The following is a 24,964-nucleotide window of genomic DNA, read 5'->3' as shown; positions in this document are numbered from 1 at the left end:
CAAATCCAATGGATTATTTCTTTTAGAGCAAGTTCACATAACCGCTTCGACTCCTTGAAGGCCTCCATCATCAAGTAATGGAAAAAATCTCCCCAAGGAGGTGGCCAAGGCCTGCAAATACCTTAGGCCTCGTATCGAGCGATTTATAAGTGAAAATAGCAAACACATTCAATAATTTTTTTTCTTCTGTATTACTAAAACTTGTAAATGAAATTTGCAACCTCTACTTGTTTCTCTTATTTCTCAGAATATATTTAAAGCAAGGTTAATATAAATAGAAGGTTAGACGATCATATAATCGGGATTGCTAAAATTTTCAATTTGATGTATCATTAAGGGGGATAATTTTGGTAAGAATAGAAAAGCGTGCGAGGAGAAAAGAAGAATTACTTATGGCATCATTGATTAAATAATATACATCTTCTTCTATCAATGATGAACGTTATCATTCCCGCCTTTATTATTCAATATTAATACAATATGAGATGGTGATAGTCGATAGAGAACTGAATAAAATGCCTAAAATAACGTCGCCTTCTGTCTGGATTTATGAAAATGGAGGCCCAGGAATTTGGAAAATACTTACTGGATGAGAAACAGATGGTTTGTCGGATTTGTCGATATAAATGTGCCTTTAGTCCCCTGTCCAGAATTACACGCCACTCATTATCCTCATCTCATAACAAGAGTATGGATATTCATCTATAAAATCAATTTGACGATGAATACATCAAGTCAGACTTTAACTTTGATCTCACAACGATACTTATTGCATGTAATATAACCTTATCCATTGCTAATCATCTACGTTCAAAAAATTTATGGAGAAATACAAGGGTAAATTCTTCCCTTCCCGAGGAACCATCATTAAATTAATGGAGGTTGTTGGTACTGATGTCATATATAGAAATACATATAAAAATGTTTTGAGTCATCCACACCAAATGATGATCAAGTTATCAGTAAAAAGTATTTACGAATATCGAAATGGAACTCTGAATTTTGTACTATCTCACAGTAAGTATTCAATTTTTTTTTAAATCTAACCATAAAATATGATTCTATTTTAGCTAAACATATCAAGAATTATGATACACAACTCAGTAAAGGGCAAAAACAACTGCTTAAATGGTCACAACAACGGGGAAGTAGCTTTGGATGGTTTGCAACTAGTTTGTCTGAGATTACTTACTTCGCTTTAAGACTTGGGTATAATAATTAGGTTTTCCAATATTACATAGTCAATAAATATTACTTTTTTATCACTAAAGGCTTAGCTATGGTAGATGGGCTCCAAGAAATGGTGTTCAGAAAACTCATAAAAGGCAAAAACAGCTGTTTAAATGGTCACAACAACGAGGGTAGTTACATTGGGTGTTGCATTATAATTAACAATTGTGTATATCCATCATGATAATAGTATGTTGTTATATAAGCATACCTAAATAACGGGGAAAAATCTTTTTTGATGCTCTTAATAGGGAGTAACATCGCCGGACATTACTACATAATTAGCTTTTGCTCTAAATCTTTACGATGAATTTATTTATAACATTTTTTTATTAGTATATTTATTGTCTAATTTTATGATTTTGACATTTACTTTATTATTAATAATTAGTTAGATCTCATCGGTAGAGATATATCTATCCTGTGCACAATTGTATATAGCAACTTCCACATGAAGAAGAGCAGTGATTATCTTTTTGATTAAACTCCACGTCTCGCTTGTGTTTTGCAACCTAAAGTTATGACATATTTAACTGAATTCCGATGTTAGAACAAGAAAAAATTATCTGGATCAATCTATTATTTCAATATTCTGTATTTATAATTTATTATTATTAATAGTTATATGATTTTAATTGTTTAATTTTGTATATTTAACTTAAATCTTCAATGGTTTATTTTTTAGTATGTAGATTATATTTAATTAAAGCCTTCTTTTTTAAACTTTGAGCTTCAAATATATTTCAAATACTCTACTTTGTCGTTTCATTAGCTATTATTCTGAGAATAAGGTTCATAATGGATTACAATTTCATGGAGTGTGACGTTTTCAAATCTACTGTAACGGATAAAAAACGTCGAAGTCAATTATACGTAGTATATCTTCATTAAACATTTTGCTAATAAATACATTCGTTATACCCTCAAAAATCATAATAAAGCAGGCAGATGATAATCACATCAGTATTTTAAACAATGATACCATATGTATTTTTTCCCCCCTCCTCCTTGCACGCGTTTTTCTCTACAATATTATCAACTATATGTATCATACCGACTGCTGGGCACGAAAAATAGATTTTGACAAAACACGGAACCACTCATCCACTATGATGCCAATATTAAAAGCGTGGTGGAAGTCAAACATCAGTCGTATACACGTTATGGTATAACCTTGTATTTAAGGGTAGCTCGAATTTACCTGAACGACCCTGTATATAAAGATAACTTAGATTAAAATAATCTTTATTAGAATTTAATGAAGATTTAATCTCAACCTAAAGTAACAAAAATATCTTTGGTTTGTTAACAATAAAACTTGTTATTATATTTCATACAATCAAAAAAAAAAAAAAAGTTGATTATTTAAGATCTTTTTTTTTCTCTCTCTTATTCCAACTTTAAAAGAGAATATCTTCTCTTTATATTTTTCTTATATTCATTATTTTTAATCAAGCTTTCTTCTGAATTTTCAGTGCCTTGCTTGCCTTATCTGCAAATATTTAGGTTTGTCTATAGATCCCTAATTAAGTAATGGTGAGTTGTGAAATACATGTCTTAATGTTTGGTTTTTTAAATCAACTTAGAAAAAAGACTTAAATTACTAATATAGATTATATTTTCTACTGCAACATTTGTTAAGGAATTACCAAAAAATGACAAAAAATAACTTACGTGCATTTAGATTACATAACCAAATAGGACTTATATTAATCATTTTGGAATTGTAAGAACAATATTATGAGTGAAGCAGTTGTGGAGACAGCCAATACATTTGTAAGTACCGAAAAATAATTATAAAACATTAAATAATCATTTTTTTTATTATAAAATATTGTTTATATATTTTAGTTCTGTATTAAATTATAATTAAAAAACTTCTATATATTTTTTTACTTTATAATAAAGTAAAGTATTACATTTTATTTATCTTTAAATTATACATAAGATGTTTGTTTGTTTTTGTAGTAACTAAATTTATAAAAATCATTTTATGAAATCAGACTTGAAAATAAAATTATTGTTTTACGATGAAGAACTTTAATGGAGGGTAATTATAACAAAATTCAATGATAAAGTGTTACTATTTATATGAAAATATAGCATGCGAATAAGAGACTTTTTGTAATTTATTTTAGTATTCGAAAAAAAAGTTCGTAAAAATTTAGAAAATAAATAAATTGACACATTAAAGAATGAGACCAATATGAAAAATCCTGGTATTTTGCATTTTCAAGTCTCAAAATTGTTCGTCAGTATGAAAAAGAGGCATCATATTTGAAAATTGAAATTACTCAAGGTATTTCTCATTGTAACTACTGTCGCTATACAAGAATATAAAGCAGAATAAAGATAAAAATAATTTTGAGTTTTAGTTATTATTACTAATTCCCAGACTAGGGGTTCTAACCAATTTCAAAAATCATGTAAAAATGTTAATCAAATGTATAAGCATTTTTTTTCCTAACCAATATCAAATATATCATCTTTGCTGGCGGCGAATATAAGACTGACAAGAACCAATCTTAGTGAAATTCAAAACATCAATATTTCTGAAATTTTATCTGTTGAAGAATAGTATTCTCACTTTTGGTAAACGTGATGTCTGATTTACATGGATTTTAATATTTTCGCCTTTTATTTAATTAACCACATTCTTATATATATCGAAAGGGCCATAAATGAAAAGGGAAAGTAAATAAGGACATGTAATCATTTACAATATCATCACTCAACCTCTACACTTAAGATACACACCAGCTAGACGTGTCAATGCTGAAAAATCAAACTGTTGCATATGAAGGTTCAGCTGTCACAATCTGACCATTATCGGTCATTTTGAAAAAAATCATCTTAATTGAAGATACATTATCAGATTAATTGACTAGTGAGTATCAAATATTAATCAAAGAATTATTATTTTTTGAATAATAATTTCTATTTTTCTTAAATAAGAACTATTTATGTTTATAACTCTGGATATATATATATTATTGAGCTTTTGATATTTTATTCCTATTTAAAAATTAGCAAAGGAATTAACCTAGAAAGATAAAGAAAGGGACATAGAAACGTTAGCATTGTAATTGCATATCTCTTTTCTTTATTTTCTTTACATATTTTTAACTTTATCTGAGGTGAAAACTTAGAAAACATGTGTGACTACTTATAAATTTAGATTAAAAAGGATGTAATAAGTTATTTTAAATATTTTATAAACATATGTACTTAATAAATTGTATTTATATCATTACAATAAGTCCAATTTAATAACCAAAGATATGAAAATAGTATAAATCCTAGGTAGTTTAGATCAAAAAGAAAACTTTATGTTGGTGTCCATGATTGACGATATTTCTGATGACAGGAATCACCATAAAATCTGTAGTACTTTTTACTCGCTGATACGATTGAAATTTCAAAAAAAAGTCATTAGGATGAACTTTCATATTTTGCTTTTACAAATATATATTTTTTTCTAAAAATGTTTGCTCCTAAGGATTTCGACAATTTTCATATATCTATCAATAAGGATGTAAAAATTGGCTCAAGTGAGTTCAGCATAAAAACCATGGTTGAGAAAATGTTCTAAACAATATTATAACCTTGTGAGACAACATATCTTCTGACAGAAATCACTATAAACTGTAGTGATCCTTGCTAACTTATATGTTATAATTGTCAAAATAGGAATGAATCATGATTAAAAGTATTAATATTTTATGTTTAACGCTATTAAGCCAATATTCACATCCGTACCTATCAATAACATTTAAAAGAAGGACTGTGCAGTTCCTTCTTCTTTTTCTTTAATTTTTTGTACAAACTCAGGCTAACTTACATTATATTTGATTCTTTTATTAATGTTGGTATGAAAAAATGAAATGATAACCCTGGTAATTAGAAGAATATTTGGGAGAAGAATGACTTTGCCGTCATGACGATTTATTAGATTAGCTGCGAGCCAGAAAATAAACACAAATTTTTCTCTGTAGCAAGAAAATAAACTCAACTTTTTTTCTCCGTAACATGGAAATAAACACAAATTTTACTTCATTGCAAGGACATGGGCAAGAATTACTCCCAATGTCGATTCTTCATCACTATTATGTGTGCTCATGAACGGTTGAAATTATCACTAAAGATTGAATGGGGAGTTGTACAATTATAACTCCCCATTCAATCTTTAGTGTTAATTTCACCCATTCATGAGCACATACACTAGTGATTGATGTATACGTATAGGTTATTTTTCAAGAATTAAAGAATAATCATAATAAAATACGTGAGGGAATTGTTGGTCCCTTTCCTCAACTATATGTCAAGGAGTAATTCATAAATGGACGAAATACATATTACTTAAAAGGTCCTGATCCAAAGCAATGTGAGTTCTTTGTTATTTTCGTTAGTTATTCCTGGGTCACTAAAGAAATTGATTTTGAGGGTTAAACTTCTCTGACATTACCATCTAAATGAGGTCAAAACTCCTCTTGGAAGTCTTTCCCAAGAAACAGGAAAACTTAGACGTAGCTCAATGGAAAATGCCATTGGGAAAAGTTATTCTCTTGAACTGAATGTGCGTAGGTTTACGTCTCGGTCGTTCCTAGAGAAATAAAAATAATATATGTATATGGACTTCAAAGACAATTCCTAGGTAAGCTGGAGTAAATGTAATACTTATACTTAGTCAGTGCAACTCCATCTGATCAATTATTGGAACATTAAAAAAAACAAAAAAACAAAACTGAAGCAATGGGAAGAATAGAAAGATTCCTTTGGGCCAACGAATGTCTATCATATATACATGAGATAGATTCCAAAATAAAAAGTATTTTTATCAAATAATTAAATTAATCACTACCCATGACTATAATTTTGATAAATCAAAGAGTTTTCTTAGGCAAATAGGAAAAATATAGATGACTATTTATGTCCACCTGTGTAATTCCTGAAAACGCAGCTAGTTTCCATGTATATAGTGCTCCTCGGATGGATGAAACTAGCAGTGAATATTCCTTTGATTCCCACGAAAGAAACATAATTAAAATTAAATATAATGGTGTAATGTTTGTTTTTCTCTTCTTTGTTTATGACATGATTGTATTTAATTGCCTTTTAATAATATGGTTTGAATTTGTGAGTAAATTACTCTACTTCAAACATCGAACTGTTGAACCTTTCCAATTTTAGTTGACTTAAGAAGATTATATCTTGATGGTAGTGTCCCTTGTAAGAATTTCCGTTATATCTCTTGTGCTGTTTGTATCTCTTCTTCAATGAACATATCAAAATCTTTGGCCTCTTGACGCTCATTTTTGAATTGGAGTATTTGTCTTGATGATGCTTGGGTGAATATGGACGGTGTTGAAGGTAAGAAAGGCTAATCTGGGAGTTTTGGTCATACTGATGGAACCACAATATCTTTCAACCACCTGCAAATTATTTATAGTTTTTTCATTAATTAATACATAGTTGTTGTGTCATTCATACATACCTTTGTTGAAGCTATCTCTTAAGTTAGCGCCCACTGCCATGCCCCTTGTCCCTATACTTAGTCATCAAGTCATGTTCTGTCAAATGCAGGCTGCAATTTCTTGAATTCTTTGTTATTGTCTAAACGGTCTCATAGGTATTTTCTCAACTTTTGATCTTCGAAGGATCTTCTCCCGCTTTGATTCCAGTTTTTATTAGAGGGCATATTGAGGCCTGGGAATCTGTGTTAGCTAATTTCAGGGTTCTTGGAGATAGCATCATAGGTATGCCGGCATCTGGGGGCCAGTACTTACATCCCATTGTATTCAACGTCACGACAATCACGCCCACGAATAATAACTTTACACTTTATATTCTTTTACACAACTGAAAACAAGTAGAGCAATAAAAAGTGTAGCAACTCTTGGAGCTGGTGTCCGTTTCTTCCCCTCTCAGGGAAATCTAGAACATAAAAACGTCTTTGACTTCCGTGAATCCACCTTCAATCTTCTTTAATTCACTATGAAGAATCTTTATTGTATAATGATCCTGAAGTTATGTCATTTCTAAATAAATCAATCCTCTCAATAAAGGACGAGAGGAGGACCTCAATCAGTTATCATGCTATGCCTAATCTTTTTATAAACTCTCAAACCAATTAATAAAACCCTCGTTTTAATGTATATTCTTCTATCAAGAGTCGGCTTTAAGCAATTACTTCATTTGCACTTCACGATAATCATAATATTCCATCAACATTGAATAAATATCAAGCAAGGATTCTAAAAGCATTTCACTTTTAATACTTATTTAATCTTAACACTCATCAGAAAGACTTCAGCCATACCAGACAATCATAGCATCTATCCAGTTGATCGATAAATTTTTTCCTAATAGAAATCAAAAATTCTACTAAGATAGTTATCATGTTTTTTTTATTTTTAATATGGCATTGGTAATGATTCAACAAATGCCTTTTGTTTTTTATGCAGCTTTATCGTTAAGTTGTGTATTTTTAAATGTGTGTAATCTTAAAAACTGTTTGTTTTTGATTTTATGGTGATGTTCACTTTTAATCAAGTCAATATTAGCAAAATGGGTCATGTGAAGTATACAAACTCTTCCGTCTATTTTTATAAGTTTTGGTAAAGGTGTTTACCCTGACAAAAGAAACCCTTTTCAATAAATTTTAGACTTATGCAAGAACGAGGGGCGTTTTTGAGTCCCTAAAAGTTTGACCTTTTTCCAGGCCTCCTCGAAATTTAGTCGGACATTACTCAATCCATTTCAAAGATATTTGGTTTAAATACTAAAAAGAGCAAGAGCTTTAATTTAATTGTTTTTAATATTTATGCAAAAAAATATCAAGCAAACATTATTTCCAAATATTAAAAATGGCACCCACACCATGCTTTTAATTTTATTTTGTCACTTTTTTGTAAGAAGTTTTACCCACTTATACACTATTAGTATGCAAAAAATCTTAACCAAGCACAACCTTGCCTATTTCCAGTTTTTTATGGAAAATATAATTTGAAGCCAGACCATGAGATTGGACAAAATTCAGAGGGACTTCAATTTTTCATGTCCAGATTGGTTATACAAGAGAAGTTTCCATTGACCATTATATTTCACTTTTACATAAACTGTGACTAACCCAAAGTAGGTGAATTATTCCATTCCCAAATCGACTGCATCGCTCTGTTTAAGAACACTGAGTTGTACATCTGCTTCCAGAATATATACATAAAATTGTCAGGTACTCAGAAATGGTTTTAATGCGCGACATTCTCTTTAAAAAAATTTTATTCAGTTTTGTAGTCACCCTGATTACAAAAATAATGCTTTCATTTTTCCCTAGATAGTATTTGCTGGTCCTTTGCATAAGTATAAAACATTTGAAGTGCATCAGGACCTAATAATATTAGTCATGTGACTATATTGATCAAAAATAAAGATTATAATTCAGCATAATTTGAAAAATATAAGTAACAGATAAGAAATACAACTACAAAATAATATTACTTGTTTATGGGCGTCTCAATTTTTGTAGTACACGTGTTAATTATAGAATGAAGTTCAGTTAGTATTAAGTAATAAAATACAACACATGGTGTCAAGAGTAAACAAAAAAAATATATAGCGAATTAGGAGTGCATTGGGATTGTTCTGGGACAGAATATGACTGCAAATAGTAATAGCCTACCGCTTCCGAAGCCTTTGGATCTCTCTGGCAGTGCTAGTGAGAATTTCAAGTTGTTTTGTAAGCAATACATGTTATATGTGGTTGCCACAGGATTGGAATAGATTAGGAAAAGAGACAGGCAGATTCAGAAAGAAATATATGTTCTTTCTTCTGGATCTCTATTACTTGGAAGAGAGGCCATGGTTGCCTAAGGAGTGGTCAAGTTTATCCAGTAAGTAACAACAGATCCGATTTAGTTCTCTGGAATTCAAATCTATGTGTCATGGACTTGGGAGGTTCGAAGGTGAATACAAAATTAAAATGGAGTCTAATATCGTGCCTTAAAGTGTCATGAGTCCAAGGAGGATATCAATTCTACTTCTACCTCTAGTAAACAGGAATTAGAAAAAGTCGTAAAATTAGATTTCATTCCGGCGTTTGTGGAGCCATCGGACTAGTATTTTTCTATACTAGTGGTTCCGAAAGGAAAAGATAGAGTTATAATTTGTGTAGATCTAACCAAATTGAATTTAGCAGTGATAAGGGAACGACTTTTGCTTCCTACAGTGGATTATACTATTTCCTTAAGAGCTTATTGAAAATCGTTGAGATACTATGCCGCCAGAAAAAATCATCCGGAGCCGTTAATACAAACATAATTTCCTCAAAGGCTATAGCCATATATTACTACGGATGTATATGAAGGAAAGGGGAAACAGTATATTGTTATTGTGGACTATTATTCAAGATGGATTGAGGTGCCTAGTTTACAAACGACAAAATCGAAAGAAGTCATTGATAAGATGAAACAGGTATTTTCTAGATTTGGAATCCCAGATCAATTTGGTTTGATAATGCCAGTTATTATACATCAAAAGAGTTCAAACTATTTAACAATGAATATGGTTTCCGTCATCTTACATGCAGTCCTAGACATACATCAGGAAATGGAGAAGCAGAGAGAGCTGTCCAAACTGTTAAAAGACTTTTATGAGGGAGCAAGGCCACGTATATATTTCTTTTAAACTATTGAGCTACTCCTCTGTCCAATGGATATTCTCCAGTTCAGTTAATAATGGGAAGAAGGTTAAACACCAAAGTTCCTGTAGCTGCATGCAAGTTATCTCCAATAGTAATACATAGCCAGGTTCCTCACCAGTTGGAGGAAAATAAAAAGACGGCACATAATATTAATTTGGAACGAAGTATCGCAGCAAAACCTTTGATTACTCTTCAGAAAGGATATGAAGTTGTAATACCAGATAAAAGACAGTCTGCAATTGGTAAAGGAAACTTAAAGGTTAAACTTCGAACAAAAAATTGTCAAAATCAAACTTGAAGCTTGGCTGGGTTGCCATTTTTAATGTTTAGCAATAGTGTTTCCATTGGTTGTTTTTTTTTTTGGTTTTTTTGTCGAAATAATATTATTTTTAAAAATTGTTCTTTTGAGTATTTTGAATCAAATATTTTAAAAATAGGCTGAGTTTGAATGAGTATCCTGTTGAAGTTCGAGGATACTTCGAAAAGGGCCAAACCTTGCAAAACTAGCCCTTGTGCTTGAATAAGTCTAAAAATTTTGATACGATGTTTTTTTGCAGGGATGAACACCCGCACCAAAAATTATCAAAATTAGTGATGCTCTTGTGAAAAATGTACAAAAAGTAAGTACACTTAACATGGAATGCCCCAACTTCTACTTGCATAATAAATAGTATGGGCCAGCCAGCCTATATTAGTACAAAACTGTTGTAATTTAAAAATATATTACAAATAAATATTTGATTCGGTTTATCTGATGTAAATTACTACAACTTCTTTATTTTTTATCTCTCCTTGTTTTTAAAATGTAGCACGAAGTTCGTTCACTCACTATTAAGGTGTGCTCTCCTTTTCTCAAGTATTCTTTTATTAAGTAAATATAAATGATATGAATATATATAATAAGTTTTATATTTAATATATGTAAATGAACCTAAACAATTTGTTTTCAAATGTCTTGTATAGTTTCTAGGGCATAGACAAAATTTGAAATTTGTACTTGAAGTGGTCATGTTGTAAGTGAATAAATTGACAAATGACGAATAAAATGCTTATTATTCATATATTTTTTAAACTGAATAGAAGTATATTAATTAAAAATGCTTAAGTAATTTTTCTAAAGACTTCATTAACCAGTGTATTCGGCTTTTTTTCTCGTTATAAAAGCTGAGTACATATGTGTGACTTTTTAATGTGGCTATGGGTCGGACCTGTCCTATTTTGTCCTTTATGTTTTCCGGAATAAATACACTTTTTATAATATAATGAAAACCTAATTCATTGCATGTAGTAAACCTTGAAATTCGTTATCCAATTTTTTTTCCAAATAAATATCAAATAAGGGCCAAAATCAATGGGCAGTTAGCAAATTCTTCCAAACTATGGAATTATTAAAAAAAAAATTGTGTATTTATTCCAAGATTTCGGTTTTATGTCATTAGATTTTATCAAAAATTAATAATTTAATAATTAAGTTAGCGTTTGAGGAACTGAACTTCAAGGAAACACCTAATTTGAAATTTTTTATCAATGGCGAGAATTGGTTAATTTTAAGTATAAAGTACGTTTTTAAGTCTTTATTGAAGCAGTTCAGCTGATATTTCTACATTCATAATTTCCTTAATGCCCTCAATATTGGATTATTCATAATATTAAATATTTCTGTTTGACGAAATTCTTTTTTAACCCCTTCTTGTATGAAATAAATAAGCCAAAACATTCAATATTAAGGACGAAAAGAAGTAAAAATACGAAGTTGAAGAGAGGAAGAGAATGGATGGGACGTTCAAAATTTGGATTTTGAGTTATTTTAATCTTTTCAAGAAGTGAATTAGGATACTTTGATCTTATTGGTCCATATTTCTTCTCTAATCATCCATTTGATGTTGTATGTTTTTTACTATAAAGTCAATTAAATCTACGTTACTCGTAAGTCATCGATCATAGCTTTATCAAAGAAGAAAAATTATTATTGAATTTATTTTGTGACTATTGACCATTCAGATTTTCCTATGTATGTTAAATGGTTTAAGTTATTTGATTAACTCGTGCAATAGGATAATTTATACGGAGATTTAGGTTTTGTGTCTATAATTTTCACCAAAATGTAATTTTTCCATAAAAAAACATCAGTATCGAGATAACATTGATTCAACTATGTATTAATGTTTTTACATATTAATTTTTTGCAAGACTGTATTATGTTTGCTTAAGCAACAGTTACAGCATCTACATTTCCTCTTTTTTTTTTTTTAATATAGTTTATATAAGGAAACTTTAGTACAATTGAAGCACCTTCCTTTAGTTTTGTAGATGATTAAGTAGGAAGAAACAGTTAATATAAAAGGGCATGAGGTAGAAAACGAATTTATGGTATGTGGAGAAATTTGAGCAAGCAAATTAACTTAAGGTAAGATTAATGCTCGAGTGAAATGGATGCAAGGTTGAAAGATAATGTTTGGCTAGTGTAGTGTCCTTTTCTAGCAATCGTGTAAAAGGCTACTACAAAGTTTACTCATATTTTTTAGTTTGGATTAATATAAGATCAATATTTGATAAGCATTCCTTCTCAGGATACAATTTAGTGGGAGTCAAATGAGAACACCGCTGTGATCAATGGGATAACTATTAGGCCTACCTTAAGTTGTTGTTTTGGAGTTTAGGGTTGATAATAAGAATCACGTAGTACGTTTGCACACTGCCTTATTTATTACTTAGTTCTTCGGAGATAATCTGGCGATTCATTCCCCTACATACATCATAACATATATTTATAGACGTTTGGGGTATAATGCTAGTTGTTCTAGAACTCTCCAATTCACCTCATCACATGCTCCCAGCATGTGATGATTGGCCTTGGTGATTATTCATCATACGCGTATCATATCCAGACACACAACTCAGCAATAAACCTCTCAACACATCATTTATCATCAAACATAATATCAAAATAACAATAATTCATGATAGCTTAAATCTGATAAATATATATATACAATAACAACTATCATTCACATCATCATACATAATACATCCAGTTGGTGATACTACACTAGAAAGAGAAATAGAGGTAGAAAAAAGATTTAAAGTAGACCGGATGGATGTAGATAGAGGGAATGAACACTGCTCTACAAGTATTTTTAGAAATTTTTACCTCTTGTTCTCACAATTGATCGAATGAACTAAATTTTCTTCTAGGTGTTCTATACTTTTCTTCTGTTAGAAAAGCCTCTTCACATAAATAGTTTTTAGGAGTCGAAATTGCTTATTCTTTAGTTGAAATTCCATTCTTTAATACCCTTAACGATTTAATTTATTTACTGTTAGACCACTCCTTCATTCTTACAATTTCAGGATGATCACAGGGGAACATAAATACGTGATACTTTTCCATTCCTTTTATTCTAATCAAATATTCAGATACTTTTTTTTTTCAATTGAACCATTCAACTCAATCTTCTTTGCAGGTTTTGTAGACAATTTGGGGAACTATTATTTTCTACTAAAACTACGTCATCTAAGGAATCAATACTTTGCTGATTTTTAAACGATTTAGAAATCGTTCCAATGCTTCGATCAGTAAAAAACTTGGAATGATTCTCGAGTACAAAATAAAAAATATTTTATACATTTTCCCCTGCATTATAAAAGGCCTATAATGAGGAAATTCTTGTTCGTATCTCTGAAAAGCAGTGAAAAAATAAATTACATATAAAAATATTATTCGAAAAAATCAACCACCAAGAGGTTTCGCATTGAATTGCAATTATAAAAGCTACACAATAATGCAATATTTCATGGTATAAAAATGATGTGGTACAATTAGAACTATTTTTACAAGTTTTTCTAATAAGTATAGAAGAAGTAAGAATATACATATATACTCTTTTTTAAATTACAGTATGTAACTTTACGTGTTCTGCTTAATCAAACATATATATGTGAGATGTCTCTGCTCCTTCATCTTCAACAGCAAATAAATTGTAAAGATAGGAAATGATTGTATTGCCTTTGAATATATGAATATAGAATGAATTTTGCCTCCGAAGTTCATTTCAATAATTGAACTTCATCCCCATTATCTTAAGCATAAATGAATTGTATATTGAAGTATTTTCATTTTATTTTACAAAAATCAAAATTATTTTTCATTTTTTAATGTCCAATCGTCTTTTTAAGAAATAGGATGGATTTTTTAGACAAGTTTACTAAAGTTTCAGAATTATCGTAACATAGAATGCAAACATCAATTTGCCTTCCTATAATCCGTAATTGTTTACCTGTGGAAGTCAGTCTGTCAATGCTCTATAAATGTATTTTTACAACAATATCATTGATTACAAACATCCCGGCAAAATTGAACATTGTTTTGGTGTATTATCTCTCTTCTCCAATTACTTGGAAAACGAACAGTTTTGAAGTATGAATGTTAAAGTAAACTTCAAAGAATAAAAACGTCATATTCGTTCTTGAAAACTTGATACCTTCCCGTCGCTCATCAATAGATGTACTGTAAGGGTTTACCAATAATTTACCAGAAGATATATTTGTTTATTTCCAATTTTGCAAAAATTACGGACCATCTCTTCCTCTTCCTCGACCACACAACGAGGTGTCACATCATGGTGGAAAGGTCAAATATCGACTAAGGAGGTAGAAAAAATGCTATCGAGCATTGTTAAGTAATTAATACAATAACTAATAATACTTAGAAACTTAATAAAAATGCCATTTAATAGTAATCGTCGTTGCGTAACAATTTAATAAAAGAATATTGAAAGAAATAAAAATAATATGGTTTCTCAGTTAATAAAGCTATACTATATGAATTTGGTTGTTTTTTTTCATATGACAACTCCATTTTAATAAATACCTAAGGCTATGAATATGATCAATTATATTTATAAGGTCATAATAATTACCTTAATCAATTAAAGGCTCAAAATTACAGCTAATATTCTTGAGTATCTCATCCCATCCCAAACATTTCAAAATAAACCCCATAATGAATTTAATATGTCAAAAGAAACTGTCAACGACATTTAATACTTCCCAACTAATAATTGGATTAATTACAATTTTCGCTGTCTCCAAAGGATTGGTCACAATGACTGCTTGATAGGAATGGACGATAATTCTTCGTCAAGGAACACAGATATTTATATCCAGACTCAATATTGAAAAAATCATTCTAATCTGTATTTGAGCTGAGGGTATTTCCTTTATACTTCAACAAATGTGATATACCTATTGTTGAATTATGTGAAAAATATTTAAGATGGCGCTTATGCAGTTAAAATTACACTTCCAAAAAAATAATTTTAAAATTGTCCAACCGTTTAGCGGGATATATCCCTTTTTAAAATATTAACCACTAGGTGGCGTTCACATATTGAAAAACTTTAATCACTGATTTTAGAGGTAATATTTATGATAAAAATATGATTATGGTATCAAATTATATGTTTTTCTGGGGCGAGGAGCTTGAGTTCGATGGTATAATTGGTGTAAAACTAAGGGAAAGAAATGTGTTTCAATGTTTTATGTTTTGAGAGGTGTATCTTTGGTGCCCAGAACATGAAGATGTAGGATTGCAAGGATTTTTTGAAAAAATATATATTTTTGATTCTTTCAAGAGTTCCATATTCCACTAAAAAAAATTATTTATGTTCGTTACTACCTTCAACTTTAATTCAACCATGCGAATTTAATGTTATTATCGGGTATATTTGAGGTATATAATTATATTTCAATATAAAAAACACACATATGGTTGAATTATGTGAAAAAATATTTAAAAATGGCATGTAAGCAGTTAAACTTACACTTCCAAAAAAATAGTTTTAAAATTGGCCAACCGGTTAGCGAGATATGGCTCTTTTTAAAATTTTAAGCACAAGATGACGTTCACATATTTAAAAACTTTTATCACTGATTTTAGAAGTCATACTTATGATAGAAATAAGATTTTGGTATCAAATTATATGTTTTTAGAAGTGATGAGCTTGAATTTGATTGTATAATTAGTGTAAAACTAAGAAAAAAATAATGATTTTCAATGCTTTTATGTTAAATTAACTTTTAACTTGCATAGTTGAATTAATGTCCAAGGAAGTGACGAACATAAGTACATTTTTTTAGTGGAATATGGAACTCTTGATAAAATCAAAAAATTATTTTTTTCAAAATTTCGTCCAATCCTTCATTTTCAAAATGGGCCCCAAAATATGCCTCTTGAAACATAAAAACATTGAAAATAATTGTTTTCCCTTATTTTTACACTAATTATACAATCAAAATCAAGCTCCTCACCCAAAAACGTATAATATGATCCAAAATCAACCTTCCATCAAAAGCATGACCTATAAAATCAGTGATTAAAGTTTTTCAATATGTGAGCCCTACCTAGTGGTTAAGATTTTAAAAAGGTACATATCTGCTAACTAGTCGGGTGATTTTAAAATTATTTTTTTACGTAATCATATTTAATGATACTCTATGCAACAGAGTAGTTAAAATAAATTTTCATCGTACTGGGTATAAAACTGTTTCTAAATTTGTTGAAATATGATAAAACTACCCCTGACTATCAATTTTTAAAATAGTAAAAATTAACAATTAAGTATTTGAATAAAATGAAGCAAATTATTTATATGAGGAATTCCAATTTTGTTTTTTTTAATACGTAAAAGTACAAAACTTTTAACTGATTAAATAATTTTTTTAAAGCAAGGAGCTGATGATGGTAGTCACAAACACAAGTCTTCTTTACCTTTGAGGCTGTTGGTACTCCAAGATAGCATAATTGACCTGTTCAATTAAATTTCTTATTGTTTATGCTCCTATTTTCTTTTTTTTATTACTTTACTTTGTGCTTGTATATCACGAACTTGTTCACTTCGCCACCCTTCTCAATGTACTTGAAAGCTATCAATCCTTATAATAAAGTGAAAGCTTTATTTTTTTATAAACTTGAACATAAACTTTCTTTCAATTTTTAAGACTTTTAATTTGAAAATGCCTCTGATATTGGAGCAGGTCTTTGAAGATATTTTCAGAAATAAATTGTTTACAGATTCCATAGGTGAAGCAATTTTGACGTTGAAAAAAACGTAAAAAATACTGAAGACATCAAGAATTACTGTCTAATCTCTCTCTTGAATACATCTTTCAAGATATTGAAAGGCATTTTAAATGGAAGTTTAGAGAAAGTTTTTTCTTACCAAAAAGGTCCCATGAAGAAAATATAGTATTTCTAGATAAATTCGTCGACACCAATTTAACTCGCTACGAAAGGTTGAAAGCATGTGATATTAACATACTCCCTAGAATCTTCCAGTTATTAGGATATTCACAAATAAATAATAAAGATAAGAGATGGTTTAGAGTGGGGTAACTCAAAACCATATACTTCATGAACCGGTTTAGAAGTTTTTAAACTTTCTTGGACTAAAAGGATTTTCTGCAATAAATAAAAACTAAAAAAATATTCTTAAAAGATACGGAATGTTGTTTTTCTGAACATATTTCCATGGGTATGTTTAAACTATTAAAAATAATTATCAAATGTGGACACTTTTGGAAAGAAATGGGATTGTTTTTGGACTCAGTATTGAACCTTGTTCTTTATCTACTTGGAATTGATGAACTTGTCAATTTCTACAATTTTGTATGCAGTGAAGGTTTGTGCAAGCAGAGTTCCATCAAGCCTAGACATTCTCGTTTCCTAGAGTTAGAATTCCTAAGCAATTTCTAGGATTTAGGGTTCCCCTCGAAGAACCAAGTTACGCCAGGACATGTAAATTAATAATTATTAGTGGTTATCTCATGTCGCACTGTAAAACTGCTTTAGGTTATTGCATCTACGTCCTACTTCCTGTCATATTTCACTTCCCCTCTTTTTGGGTTTCTTCTTTAAATTATGAAGACTGTGATTACCATACATGTAAACATGGTGTATTTTTTAGCTGGCCTGTTAATTTTTTATTGGTTGTATAAAGAACGAATTTCAATTTCCTTAGCGGTTGTCATTATTATTTAGCTCCTGATTAGTGAATACAATTTCCTAAATAGATTCAATTATATTCAAAGCCTTTTAGAACGTCCGTGTGTGCTCATAAAAGGCGGAGTATCACCCTGAGGATTTGTTGCGGGGTTATAATTGTAAGTCCTTGTTGGACTCTGAGTAGAATTGGGGATCAACATCGGAATAATTCTAGCAAATGTCCTCGTTTCTCTTCTGTTTTCCATCCTCTCTTGTCGCAACGGATCTAATGAAATGTCATGAGCTTTATTTTTTCTCTCCTCCACAATATTTTTTAAAATTGTTAGGGATACCATGTAGATTTTCGGTTTTTTTTTTAACATGCCCATTTCACAACTGATTTTCACCTTTGGTGATTACGTTTATATATATATATCTACTTTGTAAGGTGAATATCAAAGTCAATGGAGTATGTCAAATAAAATTTCCCTTTTACGGGGGAATGAAAGACAGAGGAAGAAGAAGGATAGGTGGAATTATATGGTGCCAATACTTTTGGGCAGTGCACCTTCTCCCACTCTTCTATCACTACCGGCTGGCGTCCACTAATTTTTTTCGTCTTCTTTTTTAACTATACCATATTTTATAAATTAGTATTGCTAAAAATATCTAATAAAAAGACAAAGACTCGTTCGCCTAATCTATTCTAAGATCCCTTTAAAATAAAATTTATAATATTACCCTTTTTTCAGAATTATTCCAAATGATAATTATAAAGCTGTACAAAAAAAACCAAAAAAACTATCAAGTATTAGATTTATATTTGTTTAATGAATATAATATATACACGCTCATGAAAAATGAAGAGTAACAATGAGGTTTTGCTCTGGAGGTATAGGTGTAAATTCTTTACTGGACTAAGAGTATAATTGAATATTGGCATTGGAGTAATTTCTGCTTGTATTATTGCTAGATACGGAGTAAGTTTGCTTATATTTCCTTCATATCATAGCTTCTAGCAGCTGATCTAATAAAACAAGCACCGTTTTTATTTTTCTAATTTTGTAACAATTATCATTTGATACGCTTGCCCAATGATCTATTCCATTAAATTTGTAAAATATTATTGTATTTTCTTTTATATGAATCCTTGTAATAACCTATTTTTATTCATATCAATATTTGCTGTGAGTATCAATATCATAATGTATTGATATCGTATCGCAGTATCTTATGCAATCAATACTTTAGGAAACTTTTGCTAACCTTGTTATCTTTAGGTATTATTTTAATCAATGTAATTCAAAGAATATTTATAATAGATAAAAAAATTATCCCAAAAAATAGTAAGATTAACGAATAATAAATAAAGAGCAGCTGTACATTTACTCAAATATTCATAAAGTCTAATTATTATACTTAGTATGTACCATAACTGATAACATTATACCATGCAACATATTCCTTCCTCATTTCGATTTTTTTTTTTGTTAATATTCAAATTTTATTAAAAATATGTAGCAATGTAGCTCAGTGGACAAGCGGGCTCTGAAAGAAATTATTTTCTTGAAATCAATGTAAGTTGCTTCGATTCACTGTCGCTCCTCAAGATGAAAATAATTATTTTGTATATAGATTTCAATTTACATTGCTAGGACAGGTGGAGTAATTGTAGTATCATAATGTTAACTTACACTTAATTAGTGCAATTTGATTTGACCAATTCAAGGAACATTTTAAAAAAATCACATAATACCTCAACAAATAAATTAATTAACCTTTTAAGTAGTCAGTCATCATTTAAGAATCTCTTTATATAGTCTATAATGTTTTTTTAAGTTAGGATAATAATAATACTAAAGGAGGAGAAGATGTTCATTTGAAATGAGCTTTTCAAAGAATTCACATATAAGGTGGATTAACTGAATTGCTGATGCATGTATAATTTCTTCTTTTTATCATTATCTTCCTTCAGTTTATCTTTACTGCAATAGATCATTCTATTTTTAAGGATCTTTTGACAAAACCTCTCCTTCAAAAAAAATTAGTGCTCTTTACTCCTATTACATCCATCTAGGGAACACTATATACATGGAGAGTGCACACATTTTCAGGAAATACATTATTCTTTATACGGGCTGTCTGCAGGAGTTGTTTTTGTTTTTTTTGCGGGGGGGAGGAAGAACTCAAAAAAACTTTGAATTTTCCCCCCAGGCCTGAATTTGATCAAATCAGCTTTTCTTAAACAAAATCCTTTAAAAAATTTGTTTCCCATATTTTTCCAATGCAATTTTTTCTCATAAACATTTTTTTAACCAACACAGAGTCTTTGAATTGGGGGAGGCTACAGCCCCACTAGTATTTCTATGTGGTCAAGATTTTTTTTCGATTTCATCCTATTATGTTCATGGTAGTTATTTAATTAATTTTGGACCAAACAACATCTTATTTTCGAAAATCTATCCTATACATTGAGGGGAAATGTTCGTTTGCCTAGAGAAATCCATCCAGTGTCTCAGCTTTCCTGTTTCTTCAAAAAGAATTTCTAGATCAGTATGAGCTGGCTCTCTTCATACTCATTTAGATAGTAATTTCAAAGAAGTTCAATATGTTTCTTTTGTGACCAAGGACTGACTCAGGAAGATAAGTAAAGCTCACATCGTTTTAGATCAGGATCATTCAAGAGAATATGTATTATTGCATCATGCAACATTTACTCCGGAAAGAAACAGAAAAAAGGCCCAAAATTTGGGACATATAGACTTCCAATGACGAATAAAAGTGAATGTATTGCCATATTTATCGTATCCTTTATCCTAACATGATTTTGTATACTTATTGAGTTGTTTTTCCTAATGGATCTAATGTTACTAGAGAACTTGAACTATTATTTTCGAGATACTTTCTACGTCCTCCTTCTACATCCAGATCACAAAATGTGACGTCTCCATACTCCAAAGTTCAGATATCATAGATATTGTTAGTAGATCAAGAAAAAATAGTAGAATTCATGAGAAAATATATTTTATCAAAATAACAATGGCGTCGAAAGATTGAAAATATAATAATAATACAGAAAATAATCGAAGAATAATAATAATTTCAGATCAACGGGTTAAGAACCCAATCCTACCAACATCAATTTTAAATCATCCTTATTATCTGATTTAATACTTAGCCATCTTTAAAAGAATATTGCAGCTTCTCTGACGCATTATACTTTAAAAAAATTAAACTCGAGATTCTAAGCAATAGAAATTATATCTAAAAGTGGTCTAATTTTGTGATAAAAGAATAGTCTTTTCTGTTCTGTTCTTATTTCTTATAAAACTAAGTAGCTCATAGATTGAAACAGAGAAACCAGATAACCATTGCAAGAAGCTTTACTCACCTTAACGAAATTGGAACCGTAGGCATGAATATATATAATGGAATCGCCATAACTCATGGACAGCACGCTCGGGAGTGATTCTCTTGAACTTGATGTGTGTACGTGTTCGCCCCGGTTATTCCTAGAGGAAAAAAATACTATATAGATTACACCAAAAGATTGGTTAGATGAAGTAATTGGAATAATATAATGTTTACTTATACTTAATTAGTGCAACTCCATCTAACCAATTAAAAGAATATTATAAATATATATGTGATAAATTTTATATTTAAATTATTTAAATTAATTCGAAAAAGTTGTTGTCAAACCAAACTCAGTTGCAGCCGACTCGACTTAAATAATAATCTGGAACTTATGACATCAATGAATTTCAGATCAACTTAAATGTAAGTCAAGTTGGTACAACTGGCCCTATAAAAAATCTTTAGAGTCAAAGGTTCTGGTCCTGCCCCTCCTACAAACTCTACCTTTTCATACAGGGTTGAGTACTGTGAATTAATATTTATTTTCTCATTAATACATCAAGTTTTAATGACTATTTATGGACATTCTACTCCATCCATCTTCTATGTATAAAGAAATTATAATAAACATTTCGTCATCATGAGTGAGCAAAAAACCATAAGACTGGTATCACAGATCTCCTAGATGCTGAAGCTGAGGTGGCGAGGACTATGGAAAATATGAAGTGCTCCAGGAGCCTGGGTTTCAAGAAGGCCAAAATAAAAAATGATGGAGAAGACCTCTTAAAGAATGTAGGAAGTGGAGGGGACAATTTAAAGAAGGATCCAGAAATATTTCATAGGTTAGAGAAGAAGATCAAGGATGACCCAACAAATCGATGAATCGCCTCGCTAACGACTATTCTGTGGCTGCTAGGACCATCAGGAGGCCTGTGAAGGGCAACTTGGCATTGTTTTCATATACGAGGACCGCAAACAACCTTCTGACAGTGGTCAAAAAGGCCGGGAGGTTCAAGAGTCCGCATTTTGCTGCCCCAACCTGTACATGTTATATATCGGATACAAGGTCGACTATACTGTAGGACTGTCTTAAGGGTAAAATAGATAAAAAATTGTTCCCTCGGATTCGGAAATATAATAATCTATTGCATGGGCATCGTTAGAGAGGGGACAGGGCGAGGAGCGAATGTCCCCTAAGATTTCCTGTAATCACCAAAATTACCCCCCCCCCACAATATTTTACAACGTTTATTTAATAAAATAATGAATGTCCCTCACTTATAAGAAAATGCAACTTACATAATCAAGAAAAGTATTTTTGAAATTCTATTTAGTTTTTTATCAATAGTTTTTATGGGAGCTTATTACTCTTTTTCATTTTGAAATATATTTCGGAATCATATCATAATCCTGTATAAATAATTTTTAACATGAACTCTAATGCCCAACCTGGCGTTTGTTTAAGGTTTTAATTGTTTTCTCATATTTTACGCCCAAAAAAGTAATAAAAATTTTTGAAATGAAATTCTATTTTTTAAACTTGTTACACAATTTTAAAGTTGATAAAATATGTTATTGTTATAGTAATAAGTATATATAAATGAGTAACATCTCAAGTGGAAATATATTTTTTTTTGGTTAAAAATCAAATGGCAAAATCTAATTGACTTTGTATAATATTACCCCTTGTTATATCATAAGAATCTATGTAAGTCATGTGCTACAATTACTATCTCTCCCATGAACAAAACATTTTCGAACCGAAATAAAAAAGTTGTTGATTAAAAAAACTTGCGTAGGCTAAGTTTAACGAATAATTATTGACTATTGAAAGTTCCATGGGGTAATTTTGTAATTTTTTCGGATTTCTCAGCTCATTTGAAAACAGGAGGGCGTATTTTTTTAATTTAGCATCCAGTTAATTCTTGATACATAAGATGGGTCTCACATTTTGAAAAATTCTGCAGCAGATTTGACATTTTTTATTAGCTATATAGGCAAAGGGATCAATAAGATAAAAAATTAGATAATGGATAACTTATAAATAAGGAAACTAATGTTATCATTTATTTAGTTAATTTTTTGTTTAATTAATACTAACAGATATTAGTATAATTCATTCTATATGGGCATATAAAGATTGAATGTCAAGCTAACTTTTTTACATATAATTATAAAAATTCCAAATTTTAACATATATTAGATATTTAAACACTTTGTTGAGTAACAATGATTTTTTTATATGATTTAAAACTAAATACCATAATAAAGTAAAATCTCAACCTTCATTTATCATTCAATTTTATAGTTGATGTGTATCAAATTAATTTATTCCCAATTACGGACGGATAAGAAAGATACAATCATCACGACGAAGTTACCTCTAATAATTTCGTCGTTGCATTGTTGTAATGGCTTGTTCTGCTAATCATAGCAAAGGTTCTGGATCTGGTATGGGTGGAGGTGGTGGAATTGTGTCGAATAATGCACAAGGACTTTTTGTTGGCCAGCCGGCCTGGCTCCAAAAAAAAATTCACCTCAGGCCACAGCACAGAGGAATTCATCTTATTACTGAAGAAATTCTTCGACAAGTAAATACAAATATATATATATAACTAAAATCGTTATATAAAAGGTGATTGCATATACACCGTCGTACCTGCATAAACCCTAGAACAGACAAATTTATAATTTATTTTTTAGATCTCTGCATATTAGGGTCTTAATAATTCAACAATTCTCTTTTTCAAAATAACGAGCTTCTGTGGCTATTGTCGTTTCTTATTTAATGAAGGAAAAATGCCCCAAAAAATTTCTGAACTGTTTTTAAAATTTATTTAGAAAAAATTATATGGTTGGTTGCATAAAATCCATATTAATTTTCGTGGCATTTTTCCTCCTGTAAATAAGAAACGTTTGTGATGACATAATCTCTTCATTTTAAAAAGAAACATTAAGTAAAGATTATAATATACAGAGTTCTGAAAAAAATTGTCCATTAGTCAATTAATGCATGCAAGGCGATGTACCTGCTAACTCTTATATATAATTTTCAATGATTATATAATCTTATAAAATTGATCTTATATTTTAGCTTCCAGAACTATCTCAATTTGTCGTTGGCTTAATGCACGTTCAGCTCCTTCATACCTCAGCTAGTTTAGCAATGAATGAAAATTGGGACCCAGATGTTAGAGATGATATGGAAATGATGTTGAACCGTTTGGTTCCTGAAGATATTCCGTATCGACATTCATGTGAAGGACCTGATGATATGGTAATTACTGTTTCTAGGTAAAGAAGGTAGAATGTGTTATGTTTGAATTATTTAAAATATTTCAGCCAGCTCATGTTAAGGCTTGTTTCTTGGGCTCGAATTTAACACTTCCTGTTTCTGATGGAAAATTGAACTTAGGAACGTGGCAAGGAATTTGGTTGTGTGAGCATCGTGATAGAGCTGGATCCCGAAAAATTATAATTACTGTGAATGGAGCAATTCGTGATGCTGATAGAACAACTCCTGTGTCTTCTTCTTCTCCTTTAGCTTCAACCAGTAGTTGAGACATTATATTAAACAACATTTATTTGAATAATATTAATGAAATTTTATTTATTATTACATGGACAGCAATATGTTAAAAAAATTAAATGACTAAATATAGTTTTATTAAATAAATTCATAATTATTTCAACTGTAA

The 24,964-nt window shown here is 30.2% G+C and overlaps 1 protein-coding gene across 9 annotated transcripts; it reads left to right on the top strand.

The window, feature by feature from the left end:
- Positions 1–2,249: 2,249 nt before the first annotated feature.
- On the top strand, positions 2,250–24,964 carry LOC121126780 (UPF0047 protein YjbQ). 9 transcript variants are annotated; one of them, XM_040722111.2, is made up of 5 exons: positions 2,627–3,006; positions 3,904–4,117; positions 23,575–23,857; positions 24,361–24,543; positions 24,609–24,964. In XM_040722111.2, exons 3-5 carry the CDS (start codon positions 23,678–23,680, stop codon positions 24,825–24,827), a joined length of 582 nt encoding a protein of 193 aa, XP_040578045.1. In that variant the 5' UTR covers positions 2,627–3,006; positions 3,904–4,117; positions 23,575–23,677; the 3' UTR covers positions 24,828–24,964. The 9 variants fall into 9 exon arrangements, with proteins under 9 accessions (XP_040578046.1, XP_040578045.1, XP_040578048.1 ...); XM_040722114.2 differs by lacking the exon at positions 3,904–4,117 and having other exon boundaries at positions 2,636–2,766; positions 2,873–3,006; XM_071891940.1 differs by lacking the exon at positions 3,904–4,117 and adding an exon at positions 8,216–8,461 and having other exon boundaries at positions 2,692–3,006.

This window comes from Lepeophtheirus salmonis, chromosome 12 (genome assembly GCF_016086655.4).
Source record: "Lepeophtheirus salmonis chromosome 12, UVic_Lsal_1.4, whole genome shotgun sequence".
Classification (NCBI taxonomy): Eukaryota; Metazoa; Arthropoda; class Copepoda; order Siphonostomatoida; family Caligidae; genus Lepeophtheirus; species Lepeophtheirus salmonis.
This window is presented reverse-complemented; position numbering and strand designations above follow the sequence as displayed.